The 22,033-nt window shown below is 48.7% G+C and overlaps 1 protein-coding gene across 7 annotated transcripts in view; it reads left to right on the top strand.

Annotated features, from left to right (window-relative positions):
- Positions 1-22,033, top strand: part of SLC39A11 (solute carrier family 39 member 11) — a 551,900-nt gene that overhangs the window by 458,508 nt on the left and 71,359 nt on the right. For all 7 annotated transcript variants that reach the window (XM_029599262.1, XM_029599266.1, XM_029599264.1 and 4 more), the window contains one exon: positions 3,110-3,179. In XM_029599262.1, the coding sequence (XP_029455122.1) occupies positions 3,110-3,179 (70 nt within the window). The remainder of the gene's footprint in view (positions 1-3,109; positions 3,180-22,033) is intronic.

Below are 22,033 nucleotides of genomic sequence, written 5' to 3' on the forward strand. Positions count from 1 at the left end.
GTGGGTACATTTTTACTTGGAAATAGCATGCATAGCTTTGAAAATGCAAAACTAGGTGTTTCCTCTCCCAATCTAGCCCCGCCTCCAAGCCCACCTGCCTTGTTTTCATGGGTAGCAGTACACGCATTGTTGCACTCCTCCCTCTCCTCCCGCATACTTTTATCTGTGGAAAATGTGTGCAGTTTTTAGATAGTTGATTTGCCAGGGTAAATGGCTTTTGAGTATTGCCCTCCTAAATGGTGTGTGTGGCTTGGAATTAATCCGTCCTTCAGTGGGTTTCTGTCCAGAATACCATTCAAGCATCACGCTTTTGGAGTAACCGGGTAGTGTAGAGCAAAAGACAAGGAATCACAACTCCGTGAGTTCTAAGCCCAGCTCTGCCACTGATTCTGTGCCATCTCAGGAAGTCACGTTTTCTCCCCGTGCCTCAGCATTGTCCTCTTTCCCCCATCTTCATTTTACAGGGCGCTGTGTGGTATCTGGGAATCAAAATCAATTGCCAACATCCATCCACCGGGGGGGGGGGGGGGGGGGGGGCTGCATGGGTTTTTGTGGCATACTGTGAGACCCTGTGTTAACGCAAAATGCCAGATGGCTGTTGCTGTGGCCCAAGTAGTTGGCTGTCTTCTGACTGCACCAGGAAGTAAAGGTGGTCAGCACTCTGCGGGCGACCCCCTGCCAGCTCCATGGGGATGGTCTGAGAAGAGTCTTCTCTCCAGCTCTTAGCCGGTGAGGGGAAACCGAAATCACAAGGCAATCCCGTGTGGGAGGAGGCAGTGGAGAAAGCTCCATGCATAACCAGAGTATGCCGGCTTTAACGGCCGTCTTCAGTGGTACCCTGGTAACCAGGCTCGCTACCATCAGGGGAATGTATTTGCCAGGATGCTGTCTGTATGGAAAAATGGTTCTGAAGTAGCCGCGGCACTTAGGAGCAGGTGGGGGGAGGGGGGGGGGGGGGGCGCTGTCTCTGAGCACGTCCTCGGATGTCTTTTTGTGATCCATCAGACAGGAAAGTGAATGATTTTGTTTTCTTTGCTTGCGGTATCAGTCATACTGACTTACAAAAAAAAATAATATATATGTACTGCTGGAAAAGTCAGCCAGGGGAGCTTGTCCCAGGCACGCCGCGATAAATCTCCGTGCCACTTGGCCATTTCTTTTATGAGAAAGTTGGCCGGGGATAAGGGGGACTGGGCTCAAGTTATTTGCCCAGTGAAATACGACTCATCCCTGAAGGGGCTGGCTGGAGCGTCGCGCAGACATGCTCCAGGATGGCTGCGCCTTGGCTCCTGACGCGAGCAGCCTGGGAGGAATCATTTTTAGCCCAGAGGTGATCCTGATTTATCGCTCTCGCAGCAGTACGGTGTTTCGATGCAAGGCGCGCTACACAATGCATCAAGGATTGCTCCGGCCAGGTGTCCTGTGTTTTTTTTCTTTTTTTTAAGGTATTGTGTTATGTCCTGCTCAAGCAATAAACAGGTCACGTAATTATCCTGTTTTTCAGTCGGGCAGAGAAAGAGATTCGACTGAACCTCTTGCAGGGTGTAGATGGGGAGACGGAGGATTTTAAAAAGGAGGGCGCAGACAGTGTGGCGCGTCTTCATCTCCTTACTCCTTCCTTCCTTTTCCCTCTCATCTTCCCTTCTGCTCTTCCCTCTCTCCCTTCTGCTCCTTCCAAGTTTCTTTCCACCTAAGCCCTCCATGTCTCTCTCTATATTACATTACATTTTCCACTTTTATACCACCTTACTTCTCAAATAGGAGCCCAAAGTGGTTTGCATCACAGATAAAAGTAGAATAATCGATAAACAATAGTCCTTACTGTGCAGAATAACTCCGGCTCTTCCACCTCCTCTCCCCTTATTCTTCTCAATGCCCACCTCCTCTACATCGCCTGTCCTCATTCAATTAATCTCCTCTGCCCTTAAGTTTCTTTCCCTCTCTTCCTCTCTCATCCCGAAGGGTCCTCTCCAATCTTTTCCTGCCCACAGGTTCCTCTCCGTCCCCTCCAAACTCCTCCTCGCCCCCCCCCCCCCCCCCCCCCCAGGTTCCTCTCCTTCTTCTTCTCCTATTGCCCTCTGTCATCCTTCTCCCAGGTTGCTCTCCATCTCCCTCTGTTTTCCTTTCTCAGGGCACAGTGCTATGGGCAGGGTAATGGCAAGCCAGTGGGGACCGGGGGCAGGGTGAGCGTCTGCTTGCTGTCCCCTCAGCTGCTCTTTCCTGTATTCTGGGGCTGTGTCAGCGGTTGCCCTTCTGAGGGTTGCAGGCAGAGTGCTTTCTGTACCTGGCTGGCCTCCGTTTCCGTCTGCTTTCCTGGTTAAATCGAAGGGCCTGTCGGAGTTTGGCTGGCTTCTTGCAGGATTTGTGCGTAGAAAAGATTTAGAGCTTCGACACAGAGTGAGAGAGCTGCACATATATTTTTTATTTTATTTAAAAGTTTTTATGTACCGCACAGTGGGGTAGAGGTCTATCCATCTAGGCGGTTTACAACAAAACATACATAGTATCATAACATACATCAGTAAAATACATCTCATTTATATTAAGTTATTGATCTTGCATACAATGTAAAGTTCGGAGAGGAAATGTTCGCTATTGTATATTGTAAGCCCGTGTAAAAAGGTAAGTTTTCAGCATTTTTTAAAATTCTTTGCGATTTGCTGTTAAACTGATATATTCTGGAAGAGAGTTCCATAAAATCGGTCCTGCGACTGAAAAAGCTCACTTTCGGGTTAATGCTAGGCTGACAGTTCTGACTGAGGGAATCTCCAGTGTGCATTTGTCCAAGGAACGGAGTTGTCTGGTGGGTCTATATATTCTTAATAATGAGCAAAGCCAGATTGAGTTGGAGTTAATTAGTAAATTGTGAATAATAGACACAATATCCCAGTTAAAGAAGAAAAGAAGACGCCTCGTCTGTAAGAACCTTTCTGTATGTTGTATGCTTGGGGATTACCCCACTGTAGGGAGGCACTGAATAATACTGAACTGGGTTAAGCCTCAGGTACCTCGTTGCAGTGGACCCTGGAGGAACCAGCCATGGCTTTTCTGCTTGTTTCTATGTTTTCCTTTTCCTGTAACTTGTGTTTGTGTGTTTTTTGGGTTTCAGAAGGCCTGGCTGTTGGTGTTGGATTTGGAGCAATTGGGAAAACAGCTTCTGCAACCTTTGAAAGTGCCAGGTAAGATCTCTGGCGGATTCGTGGACGCTTGGTGACCACAATGTATGTGCCTGGTTTCCGTGCACAGTCTGTATGTTTGTAATTAGCTAGAATAAGCCATCGTACCATATGAGGTGCTCATGAATATTCATGCTGGGTATCCTGAAAACCAGACCTTTCAGTGGCTCATGAGGGAAGGAGTTGAGGGCATCACATAACTTTACACTTTGGGGCCTATTGATTAACCTGTGTTAAAACAGCCATTTTAACACGAGTTAGTTCCTGTAGGATTTGTTAAACTGTAGCACATGCGTTAGCAGATTAGTAAATCCCGCAGCCAGGAACATATAGATGCTAGCCACAGCGATGATGTCCACGCCTTCCTACCTGTCTACCTCTTTCTCCAACCCAGTGATGTTAAAAGCGGCATAAAACCCCAATTCGAAGCCACCCTCCCAAACCCTTCCTGAACCCAAAAACTCTTCGGGCCCTCCCATGCACGCGCCCTCATCCACTAAGCCCTGCCCCCACACGAAATGCCAAAAATCACAACCTCCCCCGCTCCAATACGTTGCCGGCTCTTTCTTGCCAGGCCGAACATGTGTGTGTATGTTCACTTTTGCGTGCACGTATACGCGTTTGAAAAAAAGGCGGGGCAGGGCTGACAGTTCCGTGACTAAGTTGCTATTTTAAAAGAGATACCGGTACATCCAACTTGCCCGCGTATTTTTACACTTGCTGATTATCTGGCGTGCATGAGATTATGCGTGTTTATTGTGTAGTACCGACTGGGTGGGAGGTCTGGGTGGACTGAGGGAGAGTTCAGCCTGAAGAACCAGGAGAGGGTCTCAATGACCTGGAGAAGGGCTGGGAGATCTGGTGGATTAAGAGGTGAGTAAAATACACGCGTTCAGTCCGTTGCTATACATCGCTTCATTGCATTGCATGCAGTTGCACGTGAGCCTGGGTACGCATGTTTGTTGTGTGGTAGAGCTACGCACACAGCAAAAGGGGGTTTTATAAAATACTCTAGCAAAGGTGAGTGCGGCCCCCGTACACGCGTATATGTCACCGCACGCAGTCGTTTGAAAGTCATCTTCTTACGCTGTGAATCTTCTGGGGACAGGGAGATCCCTACAGTACCTGAATATAACTCGCCTGCAGCTACCAGTGGAAACATCGAAATCTACTTGGTGGAGGTTGGGGAAGGTCTGCAGGGGTTTCGGTTTCAGGAGGGGTTTGGGGCTCCTCCATAGGAGAACCAGGGGTTTCTCATGGTGAAGGGTGGAGAGAGCTTGCTTGAGAGGGGCAGCTTGGCACATGTTGGAGAGCGGGATGTGGATCTGGGGGGGAGGGGCGCCAGGTGGGAGTGCTTTTTCAGGAGAGGGATTTTAAGGGGGAGTTGTTTTAAGTGCTGGGTGCAGGGGCTATAACTTGGGGGTTCCTGCTCCTTTAAGCCGTTCCGGGGAGTGGTACCCGAAAGCATCAGCAGTCACATTAGCCTGCCGATGTTCTCAGGGGGAAATTAACTGCGCCTTTTGACATGCAGTTAACTTTCCGAGGCTTATTACGGATCGGGACCCTTGTCGCCATCTGTGTTAAGCATTTTTAATATTTTACTCTTACTGGGGCATTTTTTTTTTTGCCAATATCACACGTTATTGCACTATCACAGCTTAGTAAATAGACCCTTTGTGTGGTTAATGCTGACCTGCACAGAGAGAGAGATATTCATAGCCTACACGGCTAAGTAACTTAGCCAGGTAACACTTATCCGGCTAAGTTACAAGGATATTGAGCAGGTGTAACTTAGACAGACAACTTAGCTGGCTAAATCTTAATATTGCTATTTAGCCTGATAAATTATCCAGCTAAGTAGCACCACCCCATCCCCCCCAGCCCCGATCTGCCCACTGCCCATCCCCAAGTTAGCCGGCTAGCCAGAGAGCCAGATAAGTGACTTATCGGGCTATTTAGCAGCCGCTGAGTTTTTAACCAAATATTCAGCAGCAGCTAGATAGCCAGATTAGTCCTACTCTCTGTCTCTTCAGCGTCTGAATATTGGGCTCAGAGTGTTCATCCTGCCCAGCGGGGATGGGAAACCTCCGGTGAGCCCTGCACTGGGGTTTTGGCATCTCTTCACACTGCTGATCGAGACCCTGGCACTGTAATCGCTTTCGGTGTAGAATAAATGTCCCTGCACTCCGTGCGCTCCTGGCTACGTGTAATGGCTTCGATTGTGTCGCCTACAGAAGCCTTGAGCTGCAGTAGGGCCTTACCCCCACCCCCTCTCTTCACAGCTTCCTTCTCTACATCTCTCCCCTCACTTCCCTTCCCTCACTACCTCCTCTTGCTCTCCTCACCAATCACTTTTCCTGTAGTCCCTTTCTCTCCCTCTCGGTCCCCTTCCTTCCTGCTGCGCTCCTTCCCTGCCTCCACCCTCTGGCCCCCCTTCCCTCCCTGCTTCCCTCCCTGCTTCTCGGGCCACCTTGCATCTCTTGGGCAGTGCGCCCAGCTGGGCTGATCCACTTGCGGTCACAACCGGGAATCCCCCCGCCGATTGTTGTCCTCCAGAGCCTCTGTGAGACCCCCAGGCCTCTGTGAGGTTTGCGGCTCAAGGGCCACGTTTCCTTCCATCTGAGGGAGTGCGAGAAGGATCCTGCGCCACAGATAAGGCCGGAGCAGCAAAAAATGCTGCTTGAAATGCCAGCCTGGCATCCGGATCAATAATAGGAACGTCTCAGAGTGCTCCTCCGCGGGGACTCTCCCTGTCGTCGCGTTAACCTTTCCAGAGAAAAGGAGCTTTGGAGAGCCTTCAGCGTCTCTGCAACAAAGAGACTCCCTTCTTTGCAATTCAAACTTCAGCAGTGCGCAGTTAACAAGCAGTCCATGTTTGTGGTGCATTTAAAGAGGCATTAGTCATGTGAACAGAAGCTGCTTTCAAAGCCATGGAGGGGAAAAGAAATAAATATACTGCGGGGGGGGGGATCATTCAGAAGAACTTAATCTGGGGAGTGGGCAGAGAAACAGCAGAGTGTGGGCTGGACTTTATACATCTTTTTAGTTTAGCTACTAATATAGACATCATATTTATATGTGCATATCTGGGAAAGGCAGAAGACTTACTTGACAATCTGTGGGCTATCGGTGAGCTGCTGCAGGCGGGCTGACCAGGGGTGGGGGGGGAGCCAAGGGTAGGACATGTGAGAAATGTGATGGGGAACAAGGGAGAGGTGAAAAGGAACAGGAGAGAGGAGGGAGATAGGGAGGAGTGGGGAGGAGGGAGGTAGGGGAGGAGTGGGGAGGAGGGAGGGAGGGGGGAGGAAAGTAAGGAGGAGTGGGAGGTAGGGGGGAGGGAGGTAGGGAGGAGTGGGGAGGAAAGTAAGGAGGAGTGGGAAGGAGGTGGGGAGGAGGGAGGTAGGGAGGAGTGGGGCAGAGGTGAATAATAGAAATGTTTTGGGGTTGTTTTTTTAACTTGTGTACTGGCAATAAAAACCTGAAATTCAGAAAAATAGCTTTTTATTTTTTACCTCCCTGACTATAGAGTGAGGGACGTTTTGCTGAGAGGGAGAGGGGCTGTTTAGCTGAGAGAAAACTGGATCCCTACTCTTCATTCTTCTCTTTCCTTCTTAATGACTCCACTTCCTAGTGACCGTAATTAGTCTTGCCTGTGTGGCTTAACGAGAAGAATGTAAGCTCTCTGCAGCAGGGGCTGTCCTGTGTTTCTGTTCGGCTCTGTGTGCCCCTTGGAGCGTTATAGAAGTGATTAATAGTAGCAGTCGTGACAAGCAGGGAGATATAGAGGTGGGGGCTGTCCCTTAGATGTCTGCTGCATGTCTTGGCTTTGAGAACATTTTGTGGGTCGTTTTCAAGGCGGGACATGCAATGTTTTACCTGCAGAAGTGACTTGTTACAAAATTGCCTGCCTGTTTGGTGCATGTAAGTTTACCTGGAGTGAGCAGAGGTGCTCCTTGGGGCAGGGGTGGCGAGGGCTTGTTGCTTGCATGCATACTTTACATTTTTAAAAGCTCACATGTACAATTTCCCGAAGGTGTCTGTGCGCAATTTAGCAGGTGTAAGTTGTGCGCGGGTAGTTTGGGTGGGATCATTTTAACAAAGGGAAGCCTGCACGCTCTTTCCCTTTTGAAAACCTGGTATAACTTATGCAAATCTTTCTCATCTCATTTATGCGGGCTGTTACAAAATTGCCCCCTTTATGGGCAGACCGTAGCAAGCCGGCCATTATTGAGTGGAACAGAGGGGAGCTTTGTGCTAGGAGGGGAAGCTGAAAAATGATTTGGGAGCCAAATAGGATCAGTTCCTCGGCCTTCAGAAGTCAGGACCCTGATGTGACTGCAATGGGATGCCCTCTGCTCTCCTTGTCTGCGGTGGCCAGTAGCCCCCGGTATGGTTTCCTTATCACTTCTGCAGCTCAGCAGTCCCCGATACACCTCTTGTGCATCGGGGACATGGACATGGCTTTTTATGAAAGCATACTAGGATACAGAGTAAGATTAGGATGGCATTTTAAGAACCAAGTTTTAAGGTTATGATATCAAAATTTTTAACAACTCCAGGAAACAGCCCAAGATTAGGAAAGCACTTTGAAAAACATATATCACTGTTTTAGTATTGAAACTCTAATATACAGATGTTGAGGCACTTATTTTATTTTTATACTTATTTTGAGTTTTATTTTAATTTTACTGTTTTATTATTCTGCTTTTATTTATATTATTATTGCACTTAAACTTTGTTTTATTATTTGAAATGTATTATTTTGCTTTATTTTTATGGTACTTTTAAATTTATTTTATCATTCGTCATATATCTTTTGTTTATTTTAAATGATTTATGATTTGTAAACCATTGTAATAGAATATTGAACGACTGTATATAAAACCAATAAATAAATAAAATCTTGTATGCAGATGGTAAATGCCTGGCAGATCCTGGCAGATGCTTTAGTCTAGTGCAGTGGTTCTCAACCTTTTTTCTGTCGGGACATACCTGATAGATAGTATTCATATGCGTGACACATCAAACACATGACAGTCACAAGACTAAATATAAATGTACACTTGGCATTCACAGGAACCCCACCCCCGACCCTCAGCAATGGGTATAAAGCAGAACTAAAACATTCCCTATACAATTCACCATACAAAAAATATATTCTGGTGTTATCTCAATAACAGCAACACAGACTCCCTCTACTTCCAGGCGCAACAGTCCTACTTATAAAAAGACAGCAGTTCACCACCAATGCATGTCCTATTGAGAAAATACAATAAATAAGGTGAGGGATTTTACTAGCCTACATGCTAGTTAAATATCTCACCTCGGTCATATATACAAGATCGACCTTCACCAAGTACAGAAAGACCACAAATTACAGATATGGAGACAGAAACTGGAATGGAAACCCCATAAAGCCACTCTGCATACAGTACAAAACGGGAGAAATGGAAACAGAAATATAGCACCTAACATAATACCGGGATCTGCAATAATGCACACAGATTAATCCGCACAAAGTTACACCTGCATTATGGTATGCACTCAAATGGAAAAATCCTACCTAGAAAAAGGTAACACTACAAATATTAAACCAGCTACTAAACACCAATACTCCTCCTAATAGGAAAACAGAATAAGCCAAGTTGCTTATAGATCCCCACATTGTTTTATAGTTGTAAAACTATATGAATAAATGTTTCAAAACAGCTGATGAACAGAACAATATCTAACAATTAAAAAAAATTTTAAACTTTTAAAAATTATTAAAAATTCTCCAAACACCAATAGATATTTCAAAACAGCAGACACATCACATAATACCCAATAATTAGAATGGCAGTCAATCAAGAAAAATGAACTTAAAAAGCTACCTTTACTTACCCTCTCCAGCAGTTCTCCTACTCCTTTCCCTGGCAGGCCACACCAGAAGCAGCAGTAACTGCTGAAGCTGTCCTCATGGTCCTCTTCCTTAGGGACCACAACCAGACTCTGTCTCTCTCACTTACTTACACCCTCAGGACCAGTTTCTGTCTCTCACACACCAGTCACTTCTCTGACCAGTCTCTCTCAATTACCCAGTGCTCTCTCTCTCTTACACCCAAGCTTTCAATCACACACATGTTCTGTCTCTCTCATTTACACACAGGCTTTCATTCACACACATGCTTTCTCTCTCACACGCACAGACTGAAGCATCATCCCCCTTCACATACACACTACACCCACACAAGCACCCTCCCCATTTCAAATACACACACACACCGGCCCCCAGCTGAACAGCTCCAGTCTTCGGCCCCCGCCAGCCTGGTCTCTGGCAGCGGCAGCATTCCAGTCTTTGGCCCCTCCAGCCTGGTCTCTGACAGCGGCAGCACTCTGATCTTAGGCCCTGCCAGCCTGGTCTCCGGCGGTGGCCAGCGCTCTGATCTTCACCTCACCGGCTGCGAGAAGCACGTGACACACCTGCTGGTGCTTGATGACACACCGGTTGAGAATCGCTAGTCTAGTAGGATAAGCGATGCCAAGAGCCATTCATCACCACCGGCTCCCAGGCCCCACTGGTTTCCAGACTCAAGGTGATTGAAAGGGGAAGCGGGAAATATTCAGTCTTTTGCTCCCAGTCTTTTTTTTTTTTTCAATTGCAGCAAAGATGTTTTTTTTCTTTAATTACTGACTGGGAGGAAGTTTCTTGAAAGCAGTCGTACATCTTAGCTGTCCACCCCTTGAAATGAGAGACTCTGTCTCCTGTATACTGTGGCCAAGCGGCAGTTGCCTTTTATTCACCAATTAGTTATTGTGAAAACTAAAGTGCCAGAAATATATATTTTCTGAAACGTTTTCTGGTGATTTTACTAATGTCAGTGGAAAGTAAGATCCTGACTGCTTTTTCGGGCCAGCTGTCATGCTCTTAATAAAGAGGTTCCCTTTAGGGGGCAATAATCAAATTGCCTATATTAGTGCAAATATGTAGGTTTTGCATCAACGATCAAAGCAAAATTATGCACTAAAAGGTGCATGCCAAAGCCAGGGGATACGTGTGTGTTTCGGGCCGTCGCACACCACGCGGATTTTAAGAAGTGCCCGAGCATGCGCATCAGTAACCATAAAAAGGGGGTAGGGCGGGGGGGGGGGGGGGTATGAGCGTGACATGGGCATTCCGAGAAGGTCACGGGAAATGCGCGAGTAAGTATTTATGCACAAAAGCATGCGCCGGGGGTCTCCTACCACATAACTTAACTTCTGCTATGGATGGCGTGTAAGTTTTAAAATTAAAAAAACCAGGGCTAGTCAGCGGGGGGGGTTGAAGGGTCGGAGCTAATAGGGTAAAAGGGAGGAAGGTTAATTAGGGAGGGTTAGGAAGTCAGGAGCCTTTATCTGGGTGAACTGGGAACGGACTGGGGAAACTAGTAAATGCATCGGCGCATGTATCTAAAAAAAAAAAAAAAACCTCCCAAAAAACTCCTTACTTATGCGGTAGAGCCGGCCTCTGCGCGCACAAGCCCGCCGCCATACAAAATTGTGCGCACATGTTCATGCATAAAGTTGATTTGATATCATATACACATGTGTTATAAAACGGTGGCGTTCATTCGCACGAGCAGCCATACGTGCGTACATATGCGCCTGCGCGGTTATTTAAAAGTTACCATCCCCGTTTTGCTTTGATTATTGCCAGGGTACATAGTAACTGTGGGAATTGGCGCCATCTTTTTGTGTAGGAAAAAAATGTTAAGGAAAAGAATCAAACCCACACCCACACCTACACCCACACACAGATTTGAAAATGCAATTTACACAATATTCCTTTCCTCCTCCAACCTAAACGTGCCCCAGGGAATGCCGCCTGATGATGGGGTACAAGCACGCACTCTGTTGAACAAATCTTCAAAGCATTTTACCCGCGGAAATCTGTTTCCAAAATTGCCTACCATGTGTCCTGATATGTGCACATAGAGGAGAATTTGCCATGGGTTGGTTTGTTGTTTTGTTTTAAGAGTTAAACACGTTCTTAGCCGCCTAAAAATAGCTTTCTGAAAGTTCCCCCCCCCCCCTCCCCTGTGCTGGTAAAAGCTTGTTTCACAGGGAAAAGGGGGTGGAGTGAGGTCAGGGGAGGAATAGTACTCAATTGTATTTATTTTGAAATAACTGTATGCATTTTGCACTTCCAATATGCACTCTAGATGGATTTCAAAGGAAAATGCCATAAGGTGTTTCCCTCTAAAAATGAGTCTGTAGGTCCATTGTAAAGTAGTCATTGATGTCAGATAAAGACCGAAGTGGTCCATCCAATCAGCTCAGCAAATTGTTCAGGGTAGTAAGTGCCGCGCCATGCAGGTTACCCCCTCGCCTTCTGTTTAAGGTAGTAAGTGCCGCACCGTGCAGGTTACCACCTCGCCTTCTGTTTAAGGCAGTAAGTGTCGCTCCGTGCAGGTTACCCCCTCGCCTTCTGTTTAAGGTAGTAAGTGTCGCTCCGTGCAGGTTACCCCCTCGCCTTCTGTTTAAGGTAGTAAATGCCGCTCCGTGCAGGTTACCCCCTCGCCTTCTGTTTAAGGCAGTAAGTGCCGCGCTGTGCAGGTTACCACCTCGCCTTCTGTTTAAGGCAGTAAGTGTCGCTCCGTGCAGGTTACCCCCCTCGCCTTCTGTTTAAGGTAGTAAGTGCCACTCCGTGCAGGTTACCCCCTCGCCTTCTGTTTAAGGTAGTAAGTGTCGCTCCGTGCAGGTTACCCCCTCGCCTTCTGTTTAAGGTAGTAAATGCCGCTCCGTGCAGGTTACCCCCTCGCCTTCTGTTTAAGGCAGTAAGTGCCGCGCTGTGCAGGTTACCACCTCGCCTTCTGTTTAAGGCAGTAAGTGTCGCTCCGTGCAGGTTACCCCCCTCGCCTTCTGTTTAAGGTAGTAAGTGCCACTCCGTGCAGGTTACCCCCTCGCCTTCTGTTTAAGGCAGTAAATGCCGCGCCGTGCAGGTTACCACCTCGCCTTCTGTTTAAGGTAGTAAGTGTCGCTCCGTGCAGGTTACCCCCTCGCCTTCTGTTTAAGGTAGTAAGTGCCACTGCGTGCAGGTTACCCCCTCGCCTTCCGTTTAAGGTAGTAAATGCCGCTCCGTGCAGGTTACCCCCTCGCCTTCTGTTTAAGGTAGTAAATGCCGCGCCGTACAGGTTACCCCCTCGCCTTCTGTTTAAGGTAGTAAGTTCCACTCCGTGCAGGTTACCCCCTCGCCTTCCGTTTAAGGTAGTAAATGCCGCGCCGTACAGGTTACCCCCTCGCCTTCTGTTTAAGGTAGTAAGTGTCGCTCCGTGCAGGTTACCCCCTCGCCTTCTGTTTAAGGTAGTAAATGCCGCTCCGTGCAGGTTACCCCCTCGCCTTCTGTTTAAGGCAGTAAGTGCCGCGCTGTGCAGGTTACCACCTCGCCTTCTGTTTAAGGCAGTAAGTGTCGCTCCGTGCAGGTTACCCCCTCGCCTTCTGTTTAAGGTAGTAAGTGCCACTCCGTGCAGGTTACCCCCTCGCCTTCTGTTTAAGGTAGTAAGTGTCGCTCCGTGCAGGTTACCCCCTCGCCTTCTGTTTAAGGTAGTAAGTGCCGCTCCGTGCAGGTTACCCCCTCGCCTTCTGTTTAAGGCAGTAAGTGCCGCGCTGTGCAGGTTACCACCTCGCCTTCTGTTTAAGGCAGTAAGTGTCGCTCCGTGCAGGTTACCCCCCTCGCCTTCTGTTTAAGGTAGTAAGTGCCACTCCGTGCAGGTTACCCCCTCGCCTTCTGTTTAAGGCAGTAAATGCCGCGCCGTGCAGGTTACCACCCTCGCCTTCTGTTTAAGGCAGTAAGTGTCGCTCCGTGCAGGTTACCCCCTCGCCTTCTGTTTAAGGTAGTAAGTGCCACTGCGTGCAGGTTACCCCCCTCGCCTTCCGTTTAAGGTAGTAAATGCCGCTCCGTGCAGGTTACCCCCTCGCCTTCTGTTTAAGGTAGTAAATGCCGCGCCGTACAGGTTACCCCCTCGCCTTCTGTTTAAGGTAGTAAGTTCCACTCCGTGCAGGTTACCCCCTCGCCTTCCGTTTAAGGTAGTAAATGCCGCGCCGTACAGGTTACCCCCTCGCCTTCTGTTTAAGGTAGTAAGTGTCGCTTCGTGCAGGTTACCCCCTCGCCTTCTGTTTAAGGTAGTAAGTGCCGCGCCGTGCAGGTTACCCCCTCGCCTTCTGTTTAAGGTAGTAAGTGCCGCTCCGTGCATGTTACCCCCTCGCCTTCTGTTTAAGGTAGTAAGTGCCACTCCGTGCAGGTTACCCCCTCGCCTTCTGTTTAAGGTAGTAAGTGCCGCGCCGTGCAGGTTACCACCTCGCCTTCTGTTTAAGGTAGTAAGTGTCGCTCCGTGCAGGTTACCCCCTCGCCTTCTGTTTAAGGTAGTAAATGCCGCTCCGTGCAGGTTACCCCCTCGCCTTCTGTTTAAGGCAGTAAGTGCCGCGCCGTGCAGGTTACCCCCTCGCCTTCTGTTTAAGGCAGTAAGTGTCGCTCCGTGCAGGTTACCCCCCTCGCCTTCTGTTTAAGGTAGTAAGTGCCACTCCGTGCAGGTTACCCCCTCGCCTTCTGTTTAAGGCAGTAAATGCCGCGCCGTGCAGGTTACCCCCTCGCCTTCTGTTTAAGGTAGTAAGTGTCGCTCCGTGCAGGTTACCCCCTCGCCTTCTGTTTAAGGCAGTAAATGCCGCGCCGTGCAGGTTACCACCTCGCCTTCTGTTTAAGGTAGTAAGTGTCGCTCCGTGCAGGTTACCCCCTCGCCTTCTGTTTAAGGTAGTAAGTGCCACTGCGTGCAGGTTACCCCCTCGCCTTCCGTTTAAGGTAGTAAATGCCGCTCCGTGCAGGTTACCCCCTCGCCTTCTGTTTAAGGTAGTAAATGCCGCGCCGTACAGGTTACCCCCTCGCCTTCTGTTTAAGGTAGTAAGTTCCACTCCGTGCAGGTTACCCCCTCGCCTTCCGTTTAAGGTAGTAAATGCCGCGCCGTACAGGTTACCCCCTCGCCTTCTGTTTAAGGTAGTAAGTGTCGCTTCGTGCAGGTTACCCCCTCGCCTTCTGTTTAAGGTAGTAAGTGCCGCGCCGTGCAGGTTACCCCCTCGCCTTCTGTTTAAGGTAGTAAGTGCCGCTCCGTGCATGTTACCCCCCTCGCCTTCTGTTTAAGGTAGTAAGTGCCACTCCGTGCAGGTTACCCCCTCGCCTTCTGTTTAAGGTAGTAAGTGCCGCGCCGTGCAGGTTACCACCTCGCCTTCTGTTTAAGGTAGTAAGTGCCGCTCCGTGCATGTTACCCCCTCGCCTTCTGTTTAAGGTAGTAAGTGCCACTCCGTGCAGGTTACCCCCTCGCCTTCTGTTTAAGGTAGTAAGTGCCGCGCCGTGCAGGTTACCCCCTCGCCTTCTGTTTAAGGTAGTAAGTGCCGCTCCGTGCATGTTACCCCCTCGCCTTCTGTTTAAGGTAGTAAGTGCCACTCCGTGCAGGTTACCCCCCTCGCCTTCTGTTTAAGGTAGTAAGTGCCGCGCCGTGCAGGTTACCACCTCGCCTTCTGTTTAAGGCAGTAAGTGTCGCTCCGTGCAGGTTACCCCCTCGCCTTCTGTTTAAGGTAGTAAGTGTCGCTCCGTGCAGGTTACCCCCTCGCCTTCCGTTTAAGGTAGTAAATGCCGCTCCGTGCAGGTTACCCCCTCGCCTTCTGTTTAAGGTAGTAAGTGCCACTCCGTGCAGGTTACCCCCTCGCCTTCCGTTTAAGGTAGTAAATGCCGTGCCGTACAGGTTACCCCCTCGCCTTCTGTTTAAGGTAGTAAGTGCCACTCCGTGCAGGTTACCCCCTCGCCTTCTGTTTAAGGTAGTAAGTGTCGCTTCGTGCAGGTTACCCCCTCGCCTTCTGTTTAAGGTAGTAAGTGTCGCTTCGTGCAGGTTACCCCCTCGCCTTCTGTTTAAGGTAGTAAGTGCCGCGCCGTGCAGGTTACCCCCTCACCTTCTGTTTAAGGTAGTAAGTGTCGCTCCGTGCAGGTTACCCCCTCGCCTTCTGTTTAAGGTAGTAAGTGTCGCTCCGTGCAGGTTACCCCCTCGCCTTCTGTTTAAGGCAGTAAGTGTCGCTCCGTGCAGGTTACCCCCTCGCCTTCTGTTTAAGGTAGTAAGTTCCACTCCGTGCAGGTTACCCCCTCGCCTTCTGTTTAAGGTAGTAAGTGTCGCTCCGTGCAGGTTACCCCCTCGCCTTTTGTTTAAGGTAGTAAGTGTCGCTCCGTGCAGGTTACCCCCTCGCCTTTTGTTTAAGGTAGTAAGTGCCGCGCCATGCAGGTTACCACCTCGCCTTCTGTTTAAGGCAGTAAGTGTCGCTCCGTGCATGTTACCCCCTCGCCTTTTGTTTAAGGTAGTAAGTGCCGCGCCGTGCAGGTTACCACCTCGCCTTCTGTTTAAGGCAGTAAGTGTCGCTCTGTGCAGGTTACCCCCTCGCCTTCTGTTTAAGGTAGTAAGTGTCGCTCCGTGCAGGTTACCCCCTCGCCTTCTGTTTAAGGTAGTAAGTGCCGCTCCGTGCAGGTTACCCCCTCGCCTTCTGTTTAAGGTAGTAAATGCTGCTCCGTGCAGGTTACCACCTCGCCTTTTGTTTAAGGTAGTAAGTGCCGCGCCGTGCAGGTTACCCCCTCGCCTTCTGTTTAAGGTAGTAAGTGCCGCTCCGTGCATGTTACCCCCTTGCCTTCTGTTTAAGGCAGTAAGTGTCGCTCCGTGCAGGTTACCCCCTCGCCTTCTGTTTAAGGTAGTAAATGCCGCTCCGTGCATGTTACCCCCTCGCCTTCTGTTTAAGGCAGTAAGTGTCGCTCCGTGCAGGTTACCCCCTCGCCTTCTGTTTAAGGTAGTAAGTGCCGCTCCTTGCAGGTTACCCCCTCGCCTTCTGTTTAAGGTAGTAAGTGCCGCTCCATGAGGGTTAACCCCTCGCCTTCTGTTTAAGGTAGTAAGTGTCGCTCCGTGCAGGTTACCCCCTCGCCTTCTGTTTAAGGTAGTAAGTGTTGCTCCGTGCATGTTACCCCCTCGCCTTCTGTTTAAGGTAGTAAGTGTCGCTCCATGCATGTTACCCCCTCGCCTTCTGTTTAAGGCAGTAAGTGTCACTCTGTACAGGTTACCCCCTCGCCTTCTGTTTAAGGCTGTAAGTGTCGCTCCGTGCATGTTACCCCCTCACCTTCTATTTAAGGTAGTAAGTGCCGCGCCGTGCAGGTTACCCCCTTGCCTTCTGTTTAAGGCAGTAAGTGTCACTCCGTACAGGTTACCCCCTTGCCTTCTGTTTAAGGCAGTAAGTGTCGCTCTGTGCATGTTACCCCCTCACCTTCTATTTAAGGTAGTAAGTGCCGCGTCGTGCAGGTTATCCCCTCGCCTTCTGTTTAGGGTTATAACTGCCGTTCCTTGCAGGTTACCCCCTCGCGTTCTGTTTAAGGTAGTAAGTGTCACTCCGTACAGGTTACCCCCTTGCCTTCTGTTTAAGGCAGTAAGTGCCGCTCCATGCAGGTTACCCCCTCACCTTCTGTTTAAGGTAGGAAGTGCCGCTCCATGCAGGTTACCCCCTCACCTTCTGTTTAAGGTAGGAAGTGCCGCTCCATGCAGGTTACCCCCTCGCCTTCTGTTTAAGGTAGTAAGTGCCGCTCCATGCAGGTTACCCCCTCTCCTTCTGTTTAAGGTAGTAAGTGCCGCTCCATGCAGGTTACCCCCTCTCCTTCTGTTTAAGGTAGTAAATGCCGCTCCGTGCAGGTTACCCCCTCGCCTTCTGTTTAAGGCAGTAAGTGCTGCTCGTGCAGGTTAACCCCTCACATTCTCTTTAGATTAGTAAGTGCCGCTCATTGCAGGTTGCCCCCTCGCTTCTGTTTAGGGTAGTAAGTGCTGCTCGTGCAAGTTAACCCCTCGCCTTCTCTTTAGGTTAGTAAGTGCTGCTCCGTGCAGGTTACTTGTAGTGCAACAGGATAGGGGTCCAGATGGTCCATCTAGTCTACCCAGTTTCATTCCTGTTGTAGTTCCATAGAATCTGGCTCTCCCCTCACTCTTTTGCAGCTCAAGATCCTCTGGGCTTATCCCAGGCTTTCCTTTCGATGAAGAAACATTTCCTTGTGTTTCTCCCAAGTCTACCCTGTTGGGCCTCATACTATGTACACCCCCCCCCCCCTCCCTTTATTCTAGGACTTTCTCTCCATTGAAAAACATTTCCTCCTTGTGCATTTATACCTTTGAGGTATTTGAATGTCTCCATTCTGTACCATTGTCTCCCCTCTCCTCTGGGGATACATATTGAGATCCTTAAACCTCATCTCATAATGATTTTGTTGCAAACCCAGAACAATTTGGTAGCCCTTCTTTGGACTCCTGCCCCCTTACTCATTTATGTCCTTTTGGAGGTCCGGTCTCTAGAATTGGACAAATTACTCCAGGTGAACCCTCACCAACACCCTGTACAGAGGCATTATCCCCTCCTTTTTCTGCCTCTCCCTATGCCCGCCAGCGCCCTCTGGCTCTAGGCCCTACCCTGTTGCAAAGTTCTGATGCCCTTAGGATCTCGCCCCTGGTTGATCCCCTCGCACCTGTGTCTTTCTTTATCTCATGTTTTGTTTGGTAAGTAAATTATGGGAGCCTTTTAAAAAGAAAAAACTGATTTTGGGTGACCTAAAATAACAACCCTCCTCTCTCCTCCTACCCCTCCCCCTGTGCCTGCCCATCCTCCCTCCCTCAGTCCCTTTCTCTTTTCTGTGTACTTCGATAGGCAGTAAAGAACAGAGCATTCTCCGACAATTCATGCCAAGCAGTGGCAGAAATGATAGTTTATGTACCAGGAGACCATTTTTATTATTGTCCGTCAGTTTAGAATTCTAAAGGGTGCTTTTCAGACCGAAAACCTCTGCATCACCCCTTCTTCAGTCTGTCTCTCCTGGGCCTTTCTAACCTCCAGCCCCCTCCTAAGGCTACAGTGGCAGGAAGTAGGCAGCAGATTGTCCTCAGCCCTATTCTGTATAAGAGAATAAAACCCAATAGAATGACCCCATTGAAGCATCCGCAGAATGTGCTTCCCGTCGCTGAGAAGCAGCTTTTTCTGTGGGCCGAGAACGGCGAATGTTGCTTTATGATTTAGCAGAGGGCACTGGTGGTCGAACCTCAATTTAAGGGCAGCCATAATGCCCTATCTGCAGTCATTTGGCTGAAATGCCCTGAAGTTTATTAGCAAGACTAAAACAAAACAGTCCTGGTAAGGGGAGAACTCGTTTTGGATTTTTCATTGTCTCTGGGGGGGGGGGGGGGGGGGGGGGGGGGGGGGGAAGGGGGAACTCTGCTGGGCTATGGCGCCATAAGCTTTCATTTACAACCACTTGGAGGGGGGGGAACTTCCCTACCCTTATTTTCTTCCTCCCCCAGCCATCGCACACCACAGCTCCCTTTTGGATCCCAGTGCGCGAGTCCCCTGCCTCCGCAGCATCCCCGGCCACTGCCGACCCGGCGAGCAGAAGCCGGGGGACAGGAATGGAACCCAGGTCCTCCGCACGCTGATCCACCGGACTGGCCCAATAGATGGACTGGTGATACGTTTCAGACCTCTAAGACACACCCGTGATTTGGTACAGCAGGGGGTGCTGCAGGGCAGGAGTGAGGTTCACTGGCAGAGTGCTCTGTGTGTGTGTGTGGGAGTGGGGTACCTCAGTGCTGGAATAGAAGCAGGGGGTGCAGGGCTGTGTGTGAGGGTCTTAGTACTAGAATAGCAGGGTAATTCTAGTTTATTGATAAACAAAATACTTAACGGTATTTTGACAGCGCAGACTGAAGAAACATAGCACATAACTACTAATCTTAATATCTCAGTGCTGCTGACAGGTTTGTCAAGAATGCGTCCCAAGTTTATGGAGCATAAATCTTCTTTTTCAGCATCCCTGGTTTTCCAGATTGTGCTGGTTGTTAAGGACAGCACCTCATTGCCTGGAGTGTGAATTTTCCTTAAGACTAAGGCCATATTTTATGTTTTAGGATTGCAGTTTTTAGCCACAGAGTGTGAGCCCATTGAGGCTTGACTGGACTGTAGCCCAAGCCATATAACTAGAATGTAAGGGTATGTATGTATATATATATATATATATATATATAGCTAATTGCGTTGTGCTTCCCTCACACGCTGCAGTACCAAACGGGCAGCTCACAAACAGGTGCTCCTTGCTTTCCTTCTGGGTGATAAGGGTCAAACAGAGCTGTGTGTATGCATGAGAGAGGGTCTCAGTACTGGAAGAGCAGGGCAGGAATGAGGTGCAGTAGCAGCCTTATCTATCGGGAAACCTTTACAGCAGCTCTCCGCTATATACCTGCTTCTGTCCAGCTTTATTACCCATTACCCTTAAAGTTAGCTTGTAAATTCTCTTGGCATAAAACATCAGCAGATCTTGCAGATCTCATGCAAGGACAGATTTGTTCAGCTCGTTGCATGTCTTATTCCAGATGTTATGGCTGTAGCTTGGTTTGATCGTGCTGAATTTTTTTTTGTTTTAGATATCTTTAATACTTTTCCCATTTCCTTCAGTTTGCAGAAGGCCCTTGGATTTCTTGGGCAAATGTCAGTTCAGTTTGTGCTTCTTTGGCACCACCCAGAGGTTAAGTTCTGTCACTGCAGCCTTTTTAAAGGTTTCTGAACTTCTCTGAGGACAAGCAGGACGGTAGTCCTCATACATGGGTAACATCTTCGGATGGAGCCCGATCCGCATGCCTGGGAACTCTCTGGATTTGGCCCAGAGACTCGGAATTATGCAGAAATTGCCGTATCTCCAGGCGAACATCCAAAAACTCCGGGTGCTCCTTCCTGTAACAGGCCCGGAAAATGACTGCAGGAGCCGTATGGGCAAGAAGTAGGAGGCGTGTCGGCCCCGTACTGAGAAGTCAGTGTCTCTGAGGCCATGGGGTGGGCCGTGGTTCACCCAATTAGACCCCTGCGCTGTCTAAAGAAACGGCCCTGTATTAGGGCTGCCACAGATCCCATCCCATGGCAGCCCAAGGAGGAGGCCTAGAGGTGAGGAAGAGGCTGGGGCCCAATTGATGTGTGTGCGAAAGAGAATGCTTGTGTGTAAGAGCCAGCAAGCAAGTGAGGGTGACAGCCTATATGTGCATGAGAAAGAAAGACAGCATGTGAGAATGAGAGCGTGTGTGTGAGTGAGAGCCTGTATGTGTGTGAGAAAGAAAAAGGCAGAGTGTGAGAGTGAGAGCCTCTGTGTGTGTGTGTGTGTGCACGCAAGATGGAGACCGCATGTCCGAGTAAGAGCCTGTGTGTGTGTTTGAAGGAGAAAGGGAAGAAGAAGAAACAGAAAGAAAAATAGACCCTAAAAAGGAATTGGGAAAAGAACGAGAAGAGGAACATGAAAAAAGAGGCCAGGACCACCAGTTAAAAAAATAAGATCAGACAACAAAGGTTAAAAAAAAAAAACCCTAACTCATTTTATTTTGATTTTTTAGTGATTGGCATATGCTGTCTTTGGGAATATGTATTATATATTTGTATTTTGCTCTTTCTTCAGAATTCCACTGTTCAGTCTGGTTTCTCGGCCTTTCCATTTCAGTTTTGTTTGCATTTTTTCTGTTTCTAATTTGTCATCCCTTATTCTCTATTAGGTAAGGTCAATCTGTATTCTGCGTATGTGACCAAGGTCAGTATTTCTGTTAGCGTGTAGCTTCTCTGTAGGGATTTGTAGCAGTACGGCTTGGTCTGTTTCCCCGTAGGTGTTATACTAATGTTCTAGAGCCTGTTATAATATTTGCATTGTTGCCTTTTCATAGACAAGGTTGCTACTGTTTGAGTGCTGAGATTTAGTGCTGGTTTTAGATTCCTTTTTTTTTTTTGTTTGTTTGCTAATTCACAAAGTGTTTGCCAGTGGAGGGTGTTTGGTTTGCTGTTACTGCAGCGAGTGTGTGTATGGAAGAGGAGGAGAATTGAGTGAGTGTGCATGTGTGTGAGACTCTGTGGGTGAATGAGAGGTATCAGAGTGAGTGTGGGTGTATGAGAATGAGCATGTATGTGCATGTGAAAGAGAGTATATGAGAGAACATGTGAGTGTGTTAATGTGTGTGTATGTGAGAGTTTGTGTGCATGTGGGCGTGCCCCATCCCACACACACACACACACACACACACACACTAATCTACCATATTCTCAGGGTGACTGGAAATCAAAGGTTCACAGGTATGCCGGTCCAGAACTTTGATCTCAAATATTCTAGTACTTTCAAGCATGCCCTATTGAGCATGTGCAGCTGTAGTTATCGCCTTGCCCCTTAGGCAGAGTCCCTCAGTCTCTTTTTTTCCCGTGGTGTTGTGTATGTCACAGTATTCAGCTTTATTCTCTCCTCACAGTTTTTATAATTGATTTTTTCTAGAGCTGCAGCTGTTTTTCTTTCCCTTACCTTATAGTAGTTTTATTTTCTTTTTTCCTCTTCTTTCCATTGTCTGCCAGCCGCATGGAGGGCCTTAGTCACCGTGCAGCCTGGCAGAGTCTAATACTATCCCTTATTAAATAAATATTGCACCTGCAATTTAGTATCTGTGTCCTCTCCCTGCTCTGTCTGTTTTTGTACCTTTTTTAGATGCTGGCAGGTCTGACAGAATGCAGTCCATGGGTGATCCGTGTAGGCTGCTGAGCCTGGGGACTCGCCTCAGTTCTACCCTGGCAGGAGTTCCATGTCAATTCACCAAACGATCCATAGAGGTTTGGACAGTAAAGAGATCGAGGACCACACCGTTTCTGTGAGGGGAAGAGCTCATTCTCACCACATTCAAAGGAATTAGTCTCCACAGGCAGGAGCCCTGGAAGACGTAGCCTCCCCTCCTGCTTGCCTGTGATGGCAGTGCAGTCTCCTTGTGAAAGTGGGTGAGCAGGAGTCT

The sequence above is a fragment of the Rhinatrema bivittatum genome, chromosome 4, assembly GCF_901001135.1.
Source record: "Rhinatrema bivittatum chromosome 4, aRhiBiv1.1, whole genome shotgun sequence".
Taxonomy (NCBI): Eukaryota; Metazoa; Chordata; class Amphibia; order Gymnophiona; family Rhinatrematidae; genus Rhinatrema; species Rhinatrema bivittatum.